The sequence below is a fragment of the Chaetodon auriga genome, chromosome 1 (assembly GCF_051107435.1).
Source record: "Chaetodon auriga isolate fChaAug3 chromosome 1, fChaAug3.hap1, whole genome shotgun sequence".
NCBI classification, from domain to species: Eukaryota; Metazoa; Chordata; class Actinopteri; order Chaetodontiformes; family Chaetodontidae; genus Chaetodon; species Chaetodon auriga.
In genome coordinates this window covers 9,071,047-9,089,158 of record NC_135074.1, presented here as the reverse complement: position 1 = coordinate 9,089,158, position 18,112 = coordinate 9,071,047, and the positions used below count along the sequence as shown (strand labels likewise).

The 18,112-nt window shown below is 43.5% G+C and overlaps 1 protein-coding gene across 1 annotated transcript in view; it reads right to left on the bottom strand.

Annotated features, from left to right (window-relative positions):
- thsd4 (thrombospondin type 1 domain containing 4) overlaps positions 1-15,855 on the bottom strand; it is a 39,943-nt gene extending 24,088 nt beyond the window's left edge. The window contains exons 1-7 of the mRNA XM_076745902.1: positions 15,517-15,855; positions 14,822-14,876; positions 14,540-14,609; positions 12,956-13,278; positions 11,410-11,845; positions 10,104-10,206; positions 8,553-8,689 (exon numbers count right to left, since the gene is read on the bottom strand). Coding sequence (XP_076602017.1) covers positions 8,553-8,689; positions 10,104-10,206; positions 11,410-11,845; positions 12,956-13,278; positions 14,540-14,609; positions 14,822-14,850 — 1,098 coding nt within the window. The 5' untranslated portion in view covers positions 14,851-14,876; positions 15,517-15,855. The remainder of the gene's footprint in view (positions 1-8,552; positions 8,690-10,103; positions 10,207-11,409; positions 11,846-12,955; positions 13,279-14,539; positions 14,610-14,821; positions 14,877-15,516) is intronic.
- Positions 15,856-18,112: the final 2,257 nt, after the last annotated feature.

Genomic DNA, 18,112 nt, shown 5'->3' with positions numbered 1-18,112 from the left:
ATTCCAAACAAACCGATGAGGCATAAAATGTGCTCAACTGTCTCTTCAATTGACAGCCACCCAGATAGCAGCCAATCACTGTCAACAGCCGTCTGTCTGAGGAAGACCTGCGTGACCGTGGAGTGCTAAAAATACAACCTTGCATCCGTATAGCATACCCTCATAAATCTGTCTCTGGGACCAAACACTGGGATTCACTGCTCTCTGTCCTTGAAACACACTCCACGGCAGAGCTCGAGCTGTTGTGTGTCGGCCAAATTGCTCACAATTCATCACTTGTCCCCCAAATCACCATCACCCATCCAGCTTATCTACCTGTCTATCTGTCTGTCATCTGTCCACCTGCTCAGTCTCCACACAGAACCACACATATTGAACACATCAGCTCACTGTGATGACACAGCTCAGTCGATCATGGGGACGATATCATGAGTCAGCAGAATAAAATACTAATGATTACAAATACTCAAGGTATTAAAAAAATCATCCACAACAAGGGCAACTTTGCAATGTCCCCATTGTTTGTGACATTAAGGTATAAACTCCCCTCATCTACACATGTATTAGTGAAGGTAGTTGCGGTAACAAGGATAAAAAGAAAAGTGTATGGATCTGATTGTGCGAATGCTTTCTTTATTTCTGCTGACACCAATATTTGAAGGTGCTGGCCCAGCTGTTGTTGTGCTGAACTGCCAGAATACGATCAGGAAATGGAAGTTCAGCACAGAGCTGAACACTGGCTGTCTTTTACTCTTCTTATAGTCCTCTACAGTCCTGTGTTGTACTGTGCCAATGCAATGTATTAAAAAAGCCTTGAAGTAATGGCTGTCCCTCATACAAACATTCATTTAAACTAGTTGACACATTTTGTATGTTAGCCAAGAAGACTAATAGTGAAGCAAGGCACGACTGAGGAGAAACTTATAAAAATAACAGATCAAATGAAGAGACAGGGCATGAACAGAGGAACCACAAGTGTGTTGTAAACACATTAAATGGAGATCCCATTAAATGGAGGGACGTTGCTTTTTCACAGCTTGAAAGAGGCCCCACTCACAAACTTAAACACTCCCCAGTCTCCTGAAGAAAGACTTTATGAGCTGTAGCAGAGCCCAGCAGAGGTGTGACGGTGCAGAACAAGTGTGTGACCACAAAACCCAGAGCTCTCAAGTCTACGGGAACAAGAGCCAGCGTGGGCCAGTGAGAGCCAGTAGGAGGGTACAGGAGGGCCCATCAAGACCCAGGAAGTTAAGGCCAAACGAAGACATCAATCTGTGATCTCCTTCATGTCTTAACTTCTCCGCCACCATTTGTCTCCAACTGGAATTTCATATTCAAGTGGCTCAGTGGCTCTGTGAGGTTGTGTTTAGTGCTTTGGGCTAAATGCTAACAAGCTGACAGTGCTAACATGCTGATTTTAGCAGGTATAATGTTTTCCATGTTCATGCATGTGGCTGGTGAGAATGTCATTAGTTTTACAGATATTTGATCAAAAGCCAAAATATCAGACAAATCTAAACTGACTTGATGATCTTGCTAGATGACAAGTTAGTCGAGCACCAAAGTAATTTCAATTCATCCTGAGGGGTCTGCACCAAATTTCATGTCAATCTATTTGATACATATTGAGATACTGATTGAGATCATTAGACTGCCATCCCCAGAGCAGCACTGCTATCATGTCTAAAAAAATAGAGACACATTCAGAACTTAATGCAGTACAAGTAAAAAGATCACAAGATCATGAGTACTAATTGCAAAGAAAGCATTTTTCTTCAGTCAATGCCCATTATAACCATTACTGCATAGGTCCAATAACTGTAAGACAGACTGCTGACATGAATCCAGTTGGTAATGGTGGGCAACACCCTGTGAGCATGCAGCCGGGGCCTGCTGTGACAAAGATGGGACTGAGGTATCTCCACCAGTCTTCTGCAGGCAAGCTGTATATCAGAGCACTCATCCCCCTTTTAACAAGTCAGCCTGTCCACCACAGAGGCGAATGCATAAAACAGATGCAGCTGTCAGAGGAGAGAAGTGAGGAGTGGCCTAGGATGTTGTCTGATAAGTTTGGGCCTGAGCCACGCTCTGTGTGCTGGGAAACATGCCAGTCAGAGAGGAAGACTCTGCGCCGGGTCGGACGTAGCCTCATTCTATCTGTCATCTTTATTAAGAGAGGACCATGAGTCAAAGGCCATGCCCAAATCTGTCAGTCCAGTGTTGCACGGCTTATCAGCAAGCATTAACAGATCATCTTATTTTTGTCATATTTATCATCCACATGTATCTACCCGATTTCAGCTGCCATAAACGTTTTTCCTCTTGTTTTATCATTGTCCCCGACCTTGGATGTAGAATAGTGCATGCTTGATAGATTTTTACCCTCAGCTGGGCCCTCCACCGCCAGCAGAGAAGTGTGTGGTCAGTGATCGCCCTTTAAAAATACACACACCCTTCTCAAATGCCCTCCCTTGGTATAAAGAGAGAGAAGTCGCAGCTGAATGGAATTCCCACCATAAAGGGATCTTTCTTTCGCTGTTCATCTGAAATGAGTAACCACATTCAGGGGAGTTTCAGTACCTTCGAGCTGCCTTTTTCCTAAGTGTTAGAATACACATGAGTCATAAGAAATGGTCAGCATTTCCACTTGTAACAGTGATCCTAAAGAAACTGATCAGAGGATATCAGGAAATCAAATATACAGTAGTCCTATAATTTGACTAAAATGACATAGCGCTTCCCTTCTTAGTTTATATGCAACAAATGATATAATGTAGGTGATATGGTGATAGGGGCAGCTGTGGCTCAGGAGGTAGAGTCCTCCAGTCAGGAGGTTGGTGGTTCCATTGCCTGGCCTCGGCAGTCCACATGTCGAAGTATCCTTCGGCAAAATACTGAACCCCAAAACTGCCACTGATGCTGCGCCATTGGTGTGTGAATTCATATGTACGTTGCTTTTGATAAAAGCGTCTGCCAAAAGACTAATTATAATTAGAAATGTAATAATGTAGTAAAAAAAAAAAATCAATTAATTTTAAATGGCATTATATATGACAAAATTTCCAGTTCAGGGAAAAGCACGCCTCAGCACTGCTGATGTTTTAACCAGAATTGAATCAAATAGTATTTACGGTAAATAAACATATTTTTGAAGCAAATTAGCTTTTTTATGATTGGTTTTATCCTACGTAACTGTCAAATTACTGTGATTTGCCAACCTGGACAAAAAAAAATGTGCTAGGCAGTTCTAGTAATGAAAGCAAAGTGTCTGAAACTCCACGAGTCAGTTTTTTACTCATGCAAGCAGTATGGCCTAAAGGGGTGGCAATGTCATTAGATCGATCCACAAACTCAAATATCTCAACAACTGTTGATGGATCGCCATAAAATTTGGTGCTTACTTGGTATTTATGTGCCCCTGGGGATGGATCAGGTGAAATCTAAAATTCAGCTGTGCTATGTGTGTTGTGCTAATCAGCCAATTTCAGCTAAACTAAAGAACTGCTACGCATAAGTCCAGCCTCACAGAGCCACTAGCATGGCTGTTGACTCTTATGCTGGGCCACACAATATTTTTGTTGATTAACATGGTCACTGTCTCACATTAGGGGATTATAGAGTCTTATGTTCTTGCATTACTTGGCCAAGAGACAAGAACGACCAGATGTTGGCTCCCAATCAATCAAAGTTTGCTGTCTTTCACGACACGCGTGATGTCATGAGAAGGTTATGGGCTGACTTCTGGGTGTCAGTGCCTGATCTGTACCTCCTGCCCAATTGGTACTGTGTATGTACAGAAATCCAGCCCTCGAATGTAATTGGTTGGAAAATAATTAGGGTTACAGTGACCCATCAGTCAGGCATTAGGACCTGACCTATGCACATGTACAATACCAACTGGACAGGAGATGTAGATCGTGTACTGGCACTTAGAACAAGAATGTCAACAAAGAACGGTACCGAAGCTGTGTGTATGATACGGGCTGTCTTGTGTTCAGAAAGCCTCAAAAATAATTTAAAAAAACAACTTTGGCCATTGCTCTGTTTCACAGTTCCACCTCCAAGCACCAACAACATCAACTCCTCTTTCACTTCACCATTTTACAGCTGTGCACAGAGGAGTGCTCTGTGCTCCTATTGGTTACTGCCATGGAATTTGACATACCAGCCGACAGAAGGCAAAAACATTCTGACAAATTCTAGTCTTTTTAGCGGGACGTCATAAGAGGTCCCAGATGCAGTGTTGGTTGTCATCAATTATGACAGCAACTACACAGGATAAAATGATCAACTGACCTGCTGGTCGCACATGTTTGTTTTTCCTGTACCCTCGGTCTGTCGGGTCGGCCTATTATCGGCCTGATATCATGTAGGCTGAAGCGGATATTAGTCTTGTTAGTATCTTAATGATTGTTATGCTCAGATACCACAGACAGACAACAAGGATCTAACTCAATTCACCACTACAGAGTTTCAAGACCTACGAAAAAGAAAGTGACAAAAATGGTCTCTTTTTCATATTATGTGGAGAATAGGGGCAATGCACTGACTGGCTGTCCAAACCCATTTATGTCACCAGTTGTGCGCTGAGCCGCCCAATCAAGAGTGCAGTGCTACTCAGCAGTTTTGAAGCAGCTCCTTGGAGCCATCTGAGACAGGACAAATCATGAAGGAAAGCAAAGTCCCAGCAGCACACACAAAGAGAGCTGAGTGTCCTGAACAGTGAGCAACTGTTTGGCTTGCCTACGCTCTCTTACATTCAGGATGTAGCCTGTCTGTGAGTAAGCACAGGCACTAAAACAGAATGAAAAACATTGACAGGCCATTTAAATTTGTGTGGGCCAGATGCACACCAGTATGGAAAAAACAGTAAGTAACCTTGAAATCTGCCATGTTCTTTTACTGTACTCTCCAGACCTTTGGATGGATAACAGCACTGAAACCTTTGTTGTGGGCTTGTCAAACAGCTCGCAACCACATCACCAAACCCTCACTCCATTCCACCTCAGACCATTCAGGACAAGCACTGAGATGCCAATACAGCATACAATTAAGTGAGCAACATCCATGGCAGTGACATGAGGAGGAAATCACACTCTGTCAAAGAAAGCTGAAACACTGCTGAATTCCAAAGCTATTGGATACGAACCTTAAACGACCTTCATTAGCTTTGGTTGTAAACCTTGACAGACATGAGTCTCTCTAACAGGCCAATTTGTGGGCGTCAGTGGGTCACGTTCAGAAATACGAGATAGAGACCTGCACCAGCGGGCCAAAGGCCAAACGGACAGAGCTGGGTTGTTACTCATGCGGCATGAAACGTGTCAGATGGAGGCATCAGGGACCACACAATTTGTGGGCTGTGTGGCAGGAGACCATGTTCAGCAGCAGTGCATCACCACAACAAGCACACGACCTCGCTGGCTTCGCTCATATGAAAAGTTAAAATAACAACATGTTTGAGCCACATTTCCCTCAAAAACAGAGTTCAGTTTTGAATTAATATCTCATTATCATGATTAAGTACCTATAAATCAGTTCACTGCCATTGGGACCAACGTGAAAGCCAAAAACTAAAATCACCTCCAGCCACTACTGCAAAGTAAACCTCAAAGGAAACTGTGAGCCGCTTACTGTGTGAGTTTAATGTAGGTTTAATGTCAGCTCATGACATTGTTGCTTTTCTGTCTAATTAATTCACCTCTGTCATTTTCCAGAAGTCACTCATAAAGCAGAAGCACTGTCAAAAGGCTTATCAAATATAACAGATTATGGGTATATTAAAGGTGGTTAATTTTGTACATCTGTTATCAACTACAATCTGGGAAGGGCCATAATATGTTCTGTATATGTGCTTTCAATCATGGTGGAACAATAGGAGTTTAAATGATGAATGTTTTGCATGTTGAATATAAATACAGAACAAGTATCATACCTCACAGTTAGAACTGCTTGTTTGAGCTTCCAGTAAACATACTTCAGTATCTCTGTGCTATGCAAGGACAAGCTCTGACCTGCTTGATCCCCTCTGAATAAAGAGAAAGAAATGATTGCATGGTTTGGCTCTGATCTGAATCACGGGCATCAGACTACTGCTACAGTGGGTCAGGGTATACCACATACCCGCTGACCTCTGCAGTGTAGTACTGTTTTAGTTTGGCTACTTAGGACTTTAATAGACATGTGTTCAGTTGACTGCTCTTTGGTTTTAAATCACTTTAGTTTTAATCGGAGCTGTACGGGGGTCTATTACAATAACAACTACACAAACACTGATCAAAATTCAGGGTTTTTCCATTAACGCTTTCCCATGACATGACATGATGTTCCTGCTGTTCCAATACTAGAGACCATCAAAGTGTTTCATACATCAGAGCAGGGCTCTTATTCCACATGGACCCTGCCTTCTGCAGGAGCCACAGAAACCACAGCCTGAACATTAGCCACTGACAAGCTAAGTGCTTGTATTAATGACGATGATGTAATAACATGTCAGAGTGTAATACAGTGTGGCTGTCAATCAATGTCTAAAAAGTGAAAATATGAAATGATAGACAATATTAGCAGACAATTTGCAGCTGCCTGACTGGCAATTCTACATTTGCAGGTGTAAGTTAAATGACGGCTTTTTTGGGATTATTATGGGTTATTAAATAGTACTACAACAGTCAGTACTATTATGTCATTACTACAGCATCATTTAACAAGCGTGCAGTGTAGACTGTAGTCTACTGTCTCCAGCTGGCTCTGTGATGTACTTCGGTCAAGCAAGAAAACTTTAACATAAAAATGTCATGTAACGGGTAATGTCTCACTTGTCACAGTATTTTGACACGTTTTGAGGTTAGGTCAAGCAGAGTGCACCAAACCAGCTGACCGTCAGCTGATCCAAACAGGCACCAATGATGACTGACACTTCAAACAATCTGTTTGAGCTGCCAGCTCCTCATTCTTCCCTGTGGTTCCTTCCTGCTCCATGCTGCTGCTGCTGCTGCTGCTGATGATGATGATGAATAGCTGTGTGCCTCTACCAGGCCAGCCTCCTCCTGTGGTGGTCTCTTCTTAAACAATATGCTTGCAATGACATCTATATGGAATGTATAGTCCATATGTTATGGTATGTATCTATCAGAACAACAAACGCTTGGCAATTCCTACAATAATGTTTAATTTAAATGACAAGTGTGATTCTGATATAAATTTATTTATCCAAATTATCCAGATGTTTTTACATTATCTCTAAACTAAAGGGGGGAATTTAAGGCAAGGAGTAAAGATTTAACACCCGAAGATACTTTTGCTTGATTTTGACTCATAAACAACAATCTGGTTGAATAATAATTTAACTCTACCCACGTGAGGGATCACCGTGTCGTGTGTGTTAACAGTGGAAATGTGATCAAGGCCAAAGTGAGAGATCAGAGGGCTTTCTATCTTGATTAAATCTTGATGTTGCAAAGATTGCTGCTGGATTATGGCGCATGGGAAACACACAGAGTTAACAGAGCGAGGTCAACATGACCAACTGGAAATGAGCTCTCTCTCCAACATATTTCTCTGAGTTAAACCCTGATCAAAAGAATGTTAAAGTGATTCCAGCACACTGAATGCATAGCCAGCCACAAGCAGGCCCACACAGCGACTTCTGTCTCTCCAACTCAGAGCTCGCAGGTGTGTTTTCATGGCGTGTATTAAATACAGGGTCAGGAGTACAAATATGTGCTACATTGAGATCCCAGATCTCCTGCTTGGGCCCATGGGGGTAAAAAACTTCCTTCTGACCTCCACTTCACTCCTCAACATCATGTCCATAGAGCTCTCACTCTGATGCTGTGCTGCCCTCTGCTGCTCACCTTCATCACTGCATCAGAACCGCTGTCTGAAGTGAACGCTCCAGTTCTTAGTGGCTAAATTTTGAGCAACCCTCACATTGTCTGGGTTAGATTTACACCTTCAGACTGGATTATAATTTGGGGCTGGTAGAGTCAAAAATGACTCAATGACAAACCATATTCCAATACTGCAGCACGGGATATCCAAATCATTCATGATGATGTTGAAATAAGGAGTCCGCTCTTGATTTCCACAATTTAGTCTCCATCCAATACAACATTAGCAGTCAGGTGCAGTAAACTTCAAAGATCTGTACACGTCCTTCATGTTCTCTTGTTAACTGTACTTTGGTTGGTCAGTATGAAAACATGAAGGACACAGGGATCCAACAGCAAAGCCAACTAATTATTTAAGCTTACATATTCACAAACACCATGAATCTGGTAGAAATGGGGAAGGTCATGAGATAAAAGAGGCAAAGAAGAGCGAAAGACTGCTGGGTCAAACATACAAATGAAAAGCTTGTCGATTGATGGGGTTTTGGCAGCCTCCAGCCTCAAGGAAGCTGTGTATTGGCCAAGATTCAAAAAGCATGACTGAGCTGAAATAGCTTTAAATTCATAGATTTGCACGATGCTGGTGATAAAGAAAACAAAATCCTCTCCTGGGTCATTTTCTTTTGGAATTAAAAAAAAAAAATGCGTCATACAGTGGCTTACCATACATTTTCCTTCCACACAGAGAGAAGTGTCATTCTGCCCACATGGCGTCCCGTCGATCACCCTTTCTGACTGTCGCACGTAGAACCTGAACCCTATGGCCCGGCAGTTGAGTTCACAATGCTGATCCCCAGGAACTGAAGGGAGATTAAGGCAATTGTGACAAATATGCAGAAATTTCGGTGGCATATTATTCTCACAGTGCACAGTGATGAAACAGAACAAATATCAAGCAGTGCATAAAAGACATATGAAGCTCTACACTTCATCAAGTGTATCAGTAGGTATAACATCACATATGAACATAAAATTCAATACTTAGTGAGTTTGTGAAGTATAATGAATGGATCTGCAGAGCACAGTGAGTGCACATTCAAAGGATGAGAACTGTAAACATACATCAAGTCCTGTTTGGTATCTTATTCAAGTACAGGCCCTTAAACACTTCTTAATTTTTTCATAATAAAGCGCACAGGGTAACATTGTGTCACCACGTTACTTACACAAACAACACGCAGCTCTACTATCCAGCCTTGGAGCTGTACTCTGTCATTTGACTTCTGTCTCAAAATGGTGTTGTTGATTTCAACAAAAGATTCCCTGTTTCACAGGATTACAAAAATCAGCAGTGACAGACCACAAAAAGATCCTGATCCCTGTTCTTTACGTTTTGTTCCGGTGCTTAATCAATTAGACATACAGTGCAATAAGCCCAGCAGCAAGGTATTTCTTAAACAGATGTACGCGAGTCTGTTTAAGCACAGTTCAGGATGGATGTCAAATAATCCAGACTCCACCTCATACATTTACCTGAGGTTATTTAATTTTTACATCTGCGCTAGCCTTCAGTCAAGGCTGCAGCACCCAGATGAGATGTGAAAATGCACATCTGTTTGACAGGATATTCATTTGGAGACTGTTATTTCCATTAGTGTTCTCCGAGAAATTACATTGCAGGAGGTGTTTTGACTGTTGCCTGGAGACTTCAGGTGAGTGAGGTCAGAGAGTTTGTATGAATGAACATTAATCAGTGACTACAGACAGGTGACATACTGCAGCGCCTCCATCACAGCGTACCTTTGTTCATCCAGGTCAAAGGTCAGACAGCTGAAGAGGTAACTGACAGCAGAGATGTGATTTATTGTGAAATGCATGTGTTTTAATCTGTGTTAAGATTGTGTGGAGTACTTTTCATATTAGAATGACTGTCTGAGGCTTCTGGGCCAATCTGGTTGCACTTTTTCTGTCACTTCTTCAACACTTTCTTTAAACATACTGTTAGTCTTTTTGCTTGCTTGTTCGAACTGCTTTCTCTTTCTTTTCTCTTGATGGATGTTGGGATGGCAATGTTGATCTGTTGGTTGGTTGGTCAGCTTCACAGAGACACTAGCATAGCTGTAGACTAGCCTTATTTTTGATGTATACATGTGTTTTATTACTGTGCCACTATTTACTAGTTTGGTACATTTTTACATGAATGTTTATTTTGTTATTTACACACATATGCACATACTGCACACACATAACTACAGAGGCCTGCATACAACCTACCCTCGTTGAAAGGTTCCCACTCGTACAGTCTGCCCATGAAAGGTTGGTTGTTGTATGAAGAACACTGAACAGCCCTGATGTGTCTGCTGGATGGAGGACAGGCCTACGGATGGACCAGACACACACACATAAACACCACATATACATTCATTTTCCACGAAGACACAGAGTTCAGCAGGTAATTCCTTTTGCAAGCTCACATTTCTCATTGTTACGCTCCATAGCCATTGATTGACTGCTGCATTCAATCTTCTCTGTTTTAACCCTGTGCTTGGAGCTCAGGCTTTCTTGCCAGAAGTAGTTAGATTCTGGTATTTAGGAAGGCTCGCCAGTGAACCTCAGCTTCTCTGACATGTCTCCATATCTCCTTTGTATAAACAAGTCCCTGGTCTGCTTTACTTTGCTTGAATGTCATCACACACCAGAGACAATATACAGAACCAGGCACTGTTTGAATCTATTCTAATGCACAGGAGGGTTTCCATAACCTTGGATCAGAGAAGCAAAACCACCCTTGTGCATTACAGCTGGTGTGAACTGGTAAGGCTTTCTCAGCCAATAGCTCGACCAATACTGTTCTACTAGGTGCTCCAGCTCCAGGTGAGTTTTATAATGATGGACATGTCACCTTCTGCGACAGTATGGTTCATTAATTAACAGAGGAATGATGGAGAAAATGCACTGGAAGCAAACAAATCGTCCCCACCACTTCTTGACGGTTGCAGTGGGTGTGAAGGCTAGCAAGGTAGCAAGTAGCTTAGTTCTTAGCAAACATTGTGTAAATAAGCAACCTGTACTTTGTCTCACAATTTATGTGACATTGTACCAAGAAGCATTTCATTTTTGTTTTATATCTGTAATCCTGGAGGCCCATGAAAGTGAAATGATCTCCTCCTTCACAGACCTGCTACTCCCCTATAAAAGTCGTTAATAAATGTTCAGAGTAGTTTGAAGAGGCAGCCAATGACATCATCGCATAACATTCACCGACCAGTCTGAATATACAAAATCTAACTGAATTGGATTCTTGTGCTGTTTTCAGATTCAAATCTTGTGGCTAAAATTGAGCATGTGAAATGTGAGCCTTGACAGAGAGGAAACATCTACAGAAAGGTATTATGTTTTTATCTTTTGCTCTAACATTTAGTTTTATGGATTTTTTGCACCTCCTGATTTATCAACAAAAACTGTAAAGGAATCAATAACAAATCAGAACATTCAGCAAAATCAGTCACGTTATTTATCCATTAAATCCTCCTGCCTAGCCGACATGCTAAGGAAGAGACGAAGGTGCAGATTTGCGTACATTACTGTTGCACGTCCTGTAGTGAGCATGCTCCCCTGTGCAGAAGGAAGCAGGCAGGGGGTTGTAGGGTCTGTCTTGGGGCCGGTGGGGTCCATATGTCTGGCTGCCTGATGCCTGTGCTTCCTCCTTGATCTGGGCCTGGTTTGCTGAACCAGGCTGGTAGAGGGGGGCCCAGACTTGGTTATTTTGGGGCTGCTGCGCCCTGCGCTGCATGTAGGGTCTGCTGTAGCGATGGAGGTTGTTGGGGGGGTCAAGGTTGTTTGACCTGTGGCCACCGTGGCCTCGAGTGGTGGGGTGGTGGGCATCAGCCGCAGCAGAGCGTCTCTGTCTGTGGGGACGAGCTGTCCCAGAGCTTTGACCTGTATCCGTCTGCAATGGAGCAACATAAGGAGCTCTCCCGTAGCCATACCTCCCCGGGATGATTTGAGTGACCCTCCTGAAGACAAAAACAACAACCAAACCAATGACTGTGTACTAGTTATCACCTCCCAGCACAGAACTGAATCCAGTTACTTTTTGTCTGCACAACTACAGAAAACATTGTTTACTCACCCTCCTAAAACCAACAAGAGGTTCTAACAGAGGCCACCCACCTTAATTAAGGATGTTTTCGCTAAATTACTTTTACTGAGGAAACTATTATGGTCCTTCATCAGTACTACAACTTTTGAGAAGTGTCCAGATCCCAGTAGCAGAATTCTGAGAGCTTTTGTCATTATTTGGCTCTTTAGAATCCAACTCAAACAACCCCCCCATTACTCAGCTGTCAGTGCTATTTGTTTAAAGGCAAGCACAACAGGAAGGAGGTCACAAAGCTGCCAAGCACAAGCCGAGCCTTTGACTCCATCCATAAAAGACGAGCTTTCCACTGAAGGGCAGTCAGATGGCCCACAGTGATGGCTCCAAAGAGTCACTTTTAGACCAGGCTGCTCAGCATGCAGCACAGCCGTACAGGCTCTTTAAGGACTTGTAGATCTCGACAAAGACAAGGGCCGAAACAGTGAAAAAGTTCCTCACTGACCATAATGCCAGTCAAATTACTTCCAGTAGACATACAGTTTTTTCACAGTAGTGATTGAAATGTAATAAATAAATATGGTTTATAATAAAATATGTAATATAGGATAATCACAAGCTCTTTTGCACTTATTTGCAGAGCATGTTGCGTTGGAAGCTACATGCAGGGGACAAGTTAATGGAAAAACACACATATGCACTCATAGCATACATTCCTAAACATAATCTCCATGTGTCTGGAACTCAGCTGCAAGAATGAAGATCATTTTTCCGAAAGACTTTCCCTAATTTAGTGCTGATGGTGATAATGGAGAGCGCTATCTAAACCATAGCTCCAAAATACGTCATGGGTGTTTATGTATTTATTTGTGTGTTCCTTTTGTCACCCATCTGTACCTAAACACTTCCTCTAAACAGCAAGAAATCACAGCCTTGGAAAATTGCAGTTGTAAGCACAGTGATTCCAACACCTTTGTTTGTTCTGCAGCTCTAAACCAATCCTACCACCCTGCTCTGGATAATCCAGTACCTGCGTCCACCAGGCCGGGTCTGCTTCTCCTCCCTCTGCTCACCACGGCTGCTGCTGTTGGAGGACCTGCCTGAGTCGCGGTGCAGAGGAACTGTTGGCCGCAGGGCTGAAATGACATGGCCTGGATGCTGGGGGTGAACACCAGCTCTTCTGGAGGGGTACTGGGAGGGAGTGTAAGCAGGCAGGCAGGGCCTGCTCTGCTCTTGTACCCCTGTTCCACAGGTCCGGGAGCAGGTTGACCAGGCACCCCATGAGCCCCAGGAGCCTTGAATTTCTCCATGCTCTGCCCTGAACTCCTGCTGGGGTTCTGCCCTCTGAGTAACCTACATGGAGATGAAACAACCATGATTAGCGACACCACAGAGTGCAAAGAAGCAGGACAGTGCCACACAAAGTGAATGCCAAGGATTGATGGAAAGCCTCCATCAACAAGACTTTAATCTCTCCAGATCACGGCCTTGTATAAAGGCTCAAGTCATTGACCTCATCTCATCAACATGACTATCCTGCCCCTCTGCCTCCCACCACTGTCCATGAAACAGACCTCTGTTCACGGTTGTAAAGCCATGATTTGGCTGATTAGTGAATGTCTGTTTGTGGCCTATCTCCCATTGGCTACCTGCATTTCTCACTGTTGACTCTATCCTTCTGTGCAACATTGCCAGGGACGTATTAGCAGTGATCACTGCACTCTCTGTTTGAGGGTCCTGCCAGAAGAAGCCCTGTGCCAAGCCGGCTTTATCCGTGGAGCCGCGTGGAAATCCTGCTCTTTAAGGAGCACTTTGTCTCCATTCACAGCTACCTCTCTGGGCAAACACATGGACATAGTAAAAGCTCAGCTGTCTTTGACTTTTAGCGGATGGAAAGAGAATACTGAAGCTGTAGGGAGAGTTGGCAGGAAGTTCTTCTCCTGTCAATCATCCTGTGCAGCTATTCAGAGAGACCTCAGACCCCCTCCACCTCTTCTACCCTGCTTCAGTCTTTGTAACTCAATGCCACTGTCATCTCCTGGGTCAGCCATAGGTCACACAGCTCAACGCCCTGTGGAAAGCACAGAGCTGACTTGCACCAGCCCCCTCAAACCTGACTGGTTAGTTGACCTGTCAGTCATCTTCACACACGAGGTGCATCCACTAGTTTCCTCCACGTGGTTCCTCTGGCTCCAGAGGTCAAGAGGTGGTTTGCTGACAGCATAAGCCCTCTCTGTTTCACTGCAATCAACAGAACTTTTCACTCATGCTCTCATTACAAGTTAACAGATCAGCAGCCTGGTCAGGTTCCCCCTGGGAATACTCTCACTGTTTACACATGCTGGGACACAGGAGGCAGGGATGAAAGTTTACAACTTGAGGTGACAGTTGGCTCCGCTAACAAGACGCGATCGTGCATGCCATCTTCCTCTAGACGAGTGTTCCACTAGCCTGTGCCAACCGTCCGATTGGACTAATACATAAAACAACAAAAAAAGAGGCCGGGAAATATCCGAGGGAGGTAAACCATTGTGTGAATGAGGGCGTCAAACATGTTAGAACGCAGGATTTAGTTTTTTGCAGTAGCACCACCTGCTACACAACTGCTGCTCACCTTCCTGTGGTCTGTTGTGGGTTGGCAACCAAGGGGGTCTGACCAAAGCATCAGCAGGAGGACAGGAACTCTACCGAAAACAGATACAAATAATTACTGATTACTGATTACTACTGGTTTATAGTAGTATGAAGTATGAATAGACATAGCAGTATGGATGATCAGAGAATGACACAGCTATGCTATGTGAAAAGACAGATATTCATCTGCATTTAAGTTCAAATGAATGCAAACACCTGTACAGAAACATGTAAAAATCCATAATAGAAACAATGACTTTACCTGAACATCCAGACACGGGCTGTATGCATAGCTGCTGGATTCTTAAAGGTGGGCACTTCAGTGAAAACAGAGAAGTTTACATTAGCATAGACTTGAGACTACTGACATTTTCAACACAAATGCTGCCTGTGTGGCCGCAGTGCAGAGGACAGAGGATGGCTGCCTGGCCGGAGGTTCACAACAGAACAGAAACCACTTACCTTTACAGTCTGACATGAGCTCCAAGAACAACAAAAAGTGTAAATGATATGACTTTCCTGATAGCTGTGCCTGTGTTCCATAAATATCCCACGCATGTCAACATCCTGCCACTTGTATCTCCCACTGCATCCCTGTGCCTGACGGTCCCTCAGGACGCTGACTCAGGGGAAAAATAAACGACTTCTGCCCACTTGACCATGTGAGTTGACCTCTCTGACCTCTGGCTCCTAATGAGGGAGACCCCCTGCTGAAAAACTGCAACCCCATTAGACAGCAGGTCTGAGGTCCACCCCTCACCCCAGACCCTATAACTCCACTCTCTACTTTCACCTTGTCTAAATTAAGTTCATTGAATCAGACAGGATGGTCAGAAAGTCCTGCACGCTGGAGTGCTCAACCCAGGAGAAAACGTAATTTTTTGTTTTGTTTTGTTTTGTTTTAATATTAGATCCAAATAAAGCCAGATGAACATCCCATATACCCTGTCGTCGTACCTGTAGGTTACTGATGCGCGTATGGCGAAGTATTGGCTACTTCACTGGATTTTCTAACCAGTGTGTTTTCCACTAACTGGAGCGTTCACAGATTCCTTTCCATGCGCAGGTATCCTCATGGTCGAAACATTAATCCAGGTGGATCTGCAGGGTTTCCCTCCACAGACTTTGTGCTAAGCCATTTAAGTCAGCAGATCTGCGCTCCGGGTTGTGAATCAGATCCCGGCGCGGTAGAAACTCCGGACATCGGTCATCATGGTGATTCCGGCGGCTTTTACGCACTGAGACCACGAATGACAGAAAGCTGGAAACCGACACGACACACAGGAAACAGCCTCTGCTGCGCCCCTCGCAGCAACAACCATGCTCTCTTGAATGTGTGTCGTGTAAATATGGAGGTGTGTGTGTCTCCTCCTTTTCCCACTTGGTGAGTGGCGCGCTCGGATGTGTCTGCGTGTGGAAGAAAGAGAGAGGGAAAGCTTTTCATTACGCTTAGCCGCCCCCATGTCTGTCTGACACTCATCTCTCACGCTGAAATGTCCATATCGAAGCCACGGGCAGGTAAATGATCCCATTTACCAACTGAAATGAAGCCAACGCTCCAAGCCGCAGCTGGCAACTGTTGCGTCAAAAAAGTAGAAATCCTGAGACTTCAGTTCGGTGTCGCCAGTTTGGCTGCCCTGTAATGGTTTGACACAGACACAAAAGAGGCCGACGAGCTTAATTATTTTCTGTTTAGCATTAACAGTTTGCATGGTCGTAATTTGACTCATCACTCTATAAAACATTGCTAACATGGAGAATCAGCAACACAAAGTCTAGAGTCAATTATGCAAAGGGTCACTTTACCCAAAGTACATAAATACTGTATATTCCCACTTATCCCTGCAGATACTACCCAGAAGAAAAGTCATTTGTTGAGATGATGACACTTTTCAGTTGCTTCTGTAGGCTGGCGGGGTGGGTTGCAGAGCACTTCAGTCAGTGGTTGAAAACAGGACTCTGAGTGCACTGAAGAAAACAATCCTTTGAAACATCCTGGTGGACAGACATCTGGTGGACAGCTCAGAACAGCTGTATTGTTTTCTCAAATGTAGAAAAACTACCGATGAGATGAAGGGACTTTTTTAGTGGTTTGGTTTATGGTCTGCGTAAAGGACACCTTCATGACAATTCATTGATTTCAGGGAGGCAGACTCAGCCATGACTGGGTGACCAAAAACAAATCAACTAAATTGGATGAGCAAAAAGACTTTAAGCGCAGTGGGGGGGAAAAAAATTGACATGGTTTGTATGGAAGCCTCATTTATCAGGGTGGTCCACATGTTTTGCACGATTATACAGCCTGCAGCAGGAGACTGGAGTGAAGTTTGTCTCCAGGACAAATTCACTTTCTTACACTCATGAACTGAAAAGGCATTGTGCACCGCTGTCTTTAGCCTGTTTCTTTAATTTGACAGAACAAAACACAGCTATGCATGTTTAGTGGTTTACACCTCATTACAGTGTGCAGCTCATTACAGCCATTGTGTGTAAATACACTGGCTTGACAATGGCTTCGACAAACATAACCTGTAAACACTGTGATGTCTATGAGTATCCGTCCACTCAGCCATGTGCTACTGCACCAGATTTAAGTATATATGTCTGCAGGGCAGCTGGTCCTGTTTGTGCCCCCACTAACCGTCCTCACTGGTGCGTAGATATTGATGTTGCTCAGGAATTTGCCTTCAACCCCAATGTTTCCAAACCCTTCACAGGCCAACAAGCCTCCAATTAAAGCATTGTTAATGAACTACTGTTCCGGATGACCCATTGAAAGCCCCTCCAGACGAGATGGGGAGAGATTGGTTGTCTGACACTGGACAAAAATATGCACTGACTTGCCACTGAACATACGTTACATGTTAAAAACATTCACTGACACTTCAACAGAACGAAATATTTCAAAGCATTACTTCAGTATTTGAAAAAAATAAATGAATGTAAATGTTAATATGACTTAACTTGTTTGTATCGGAGGTTTATTTGTTCAAAAAATACTTAGACAAACCAGCCACATTATGGCCTGGTAACCAAGGTCATGTCAACCGATTCACATTAAAAAGCTTTTGTTCTGTTTTTGCTCAGATTCAATGTTTCTTTAAGTTAAACACCACCAGACAAATTAAAATGACAGTTTTAGACAGTTATTTTTTGCAGTGCATGGCTAACAATAAACAATGCACTTGGTTCATTCCAGGAGAATCTAATAGTTGGTCCTGTGAGGTGGAACGAATTGGCAGCCTCGTCTCCAGACTAGACAGAAGTCTATTAGAGGGTCCATCACATCAACACTGCAGCCTCCGAACCAGCACTCAGGTTTATTGCTTGTCATTCACCTGAACACAAATTGTGAAGATAATGTTGCCTGACCATTGCTTTTTGTTAAGTCCATATTATTAACCCTAACCCTTGAAATAATGCTGCTGTCGCTTCACTCACTCTTTACTCTGACCTCCTCTATGTCTACACATTTATTATGACAACTTTACTCTGCTAAACAGGTACAACAATAAACCCCAAAGCTGATTCAAGCAGGTTCTCTGAGGGTTAT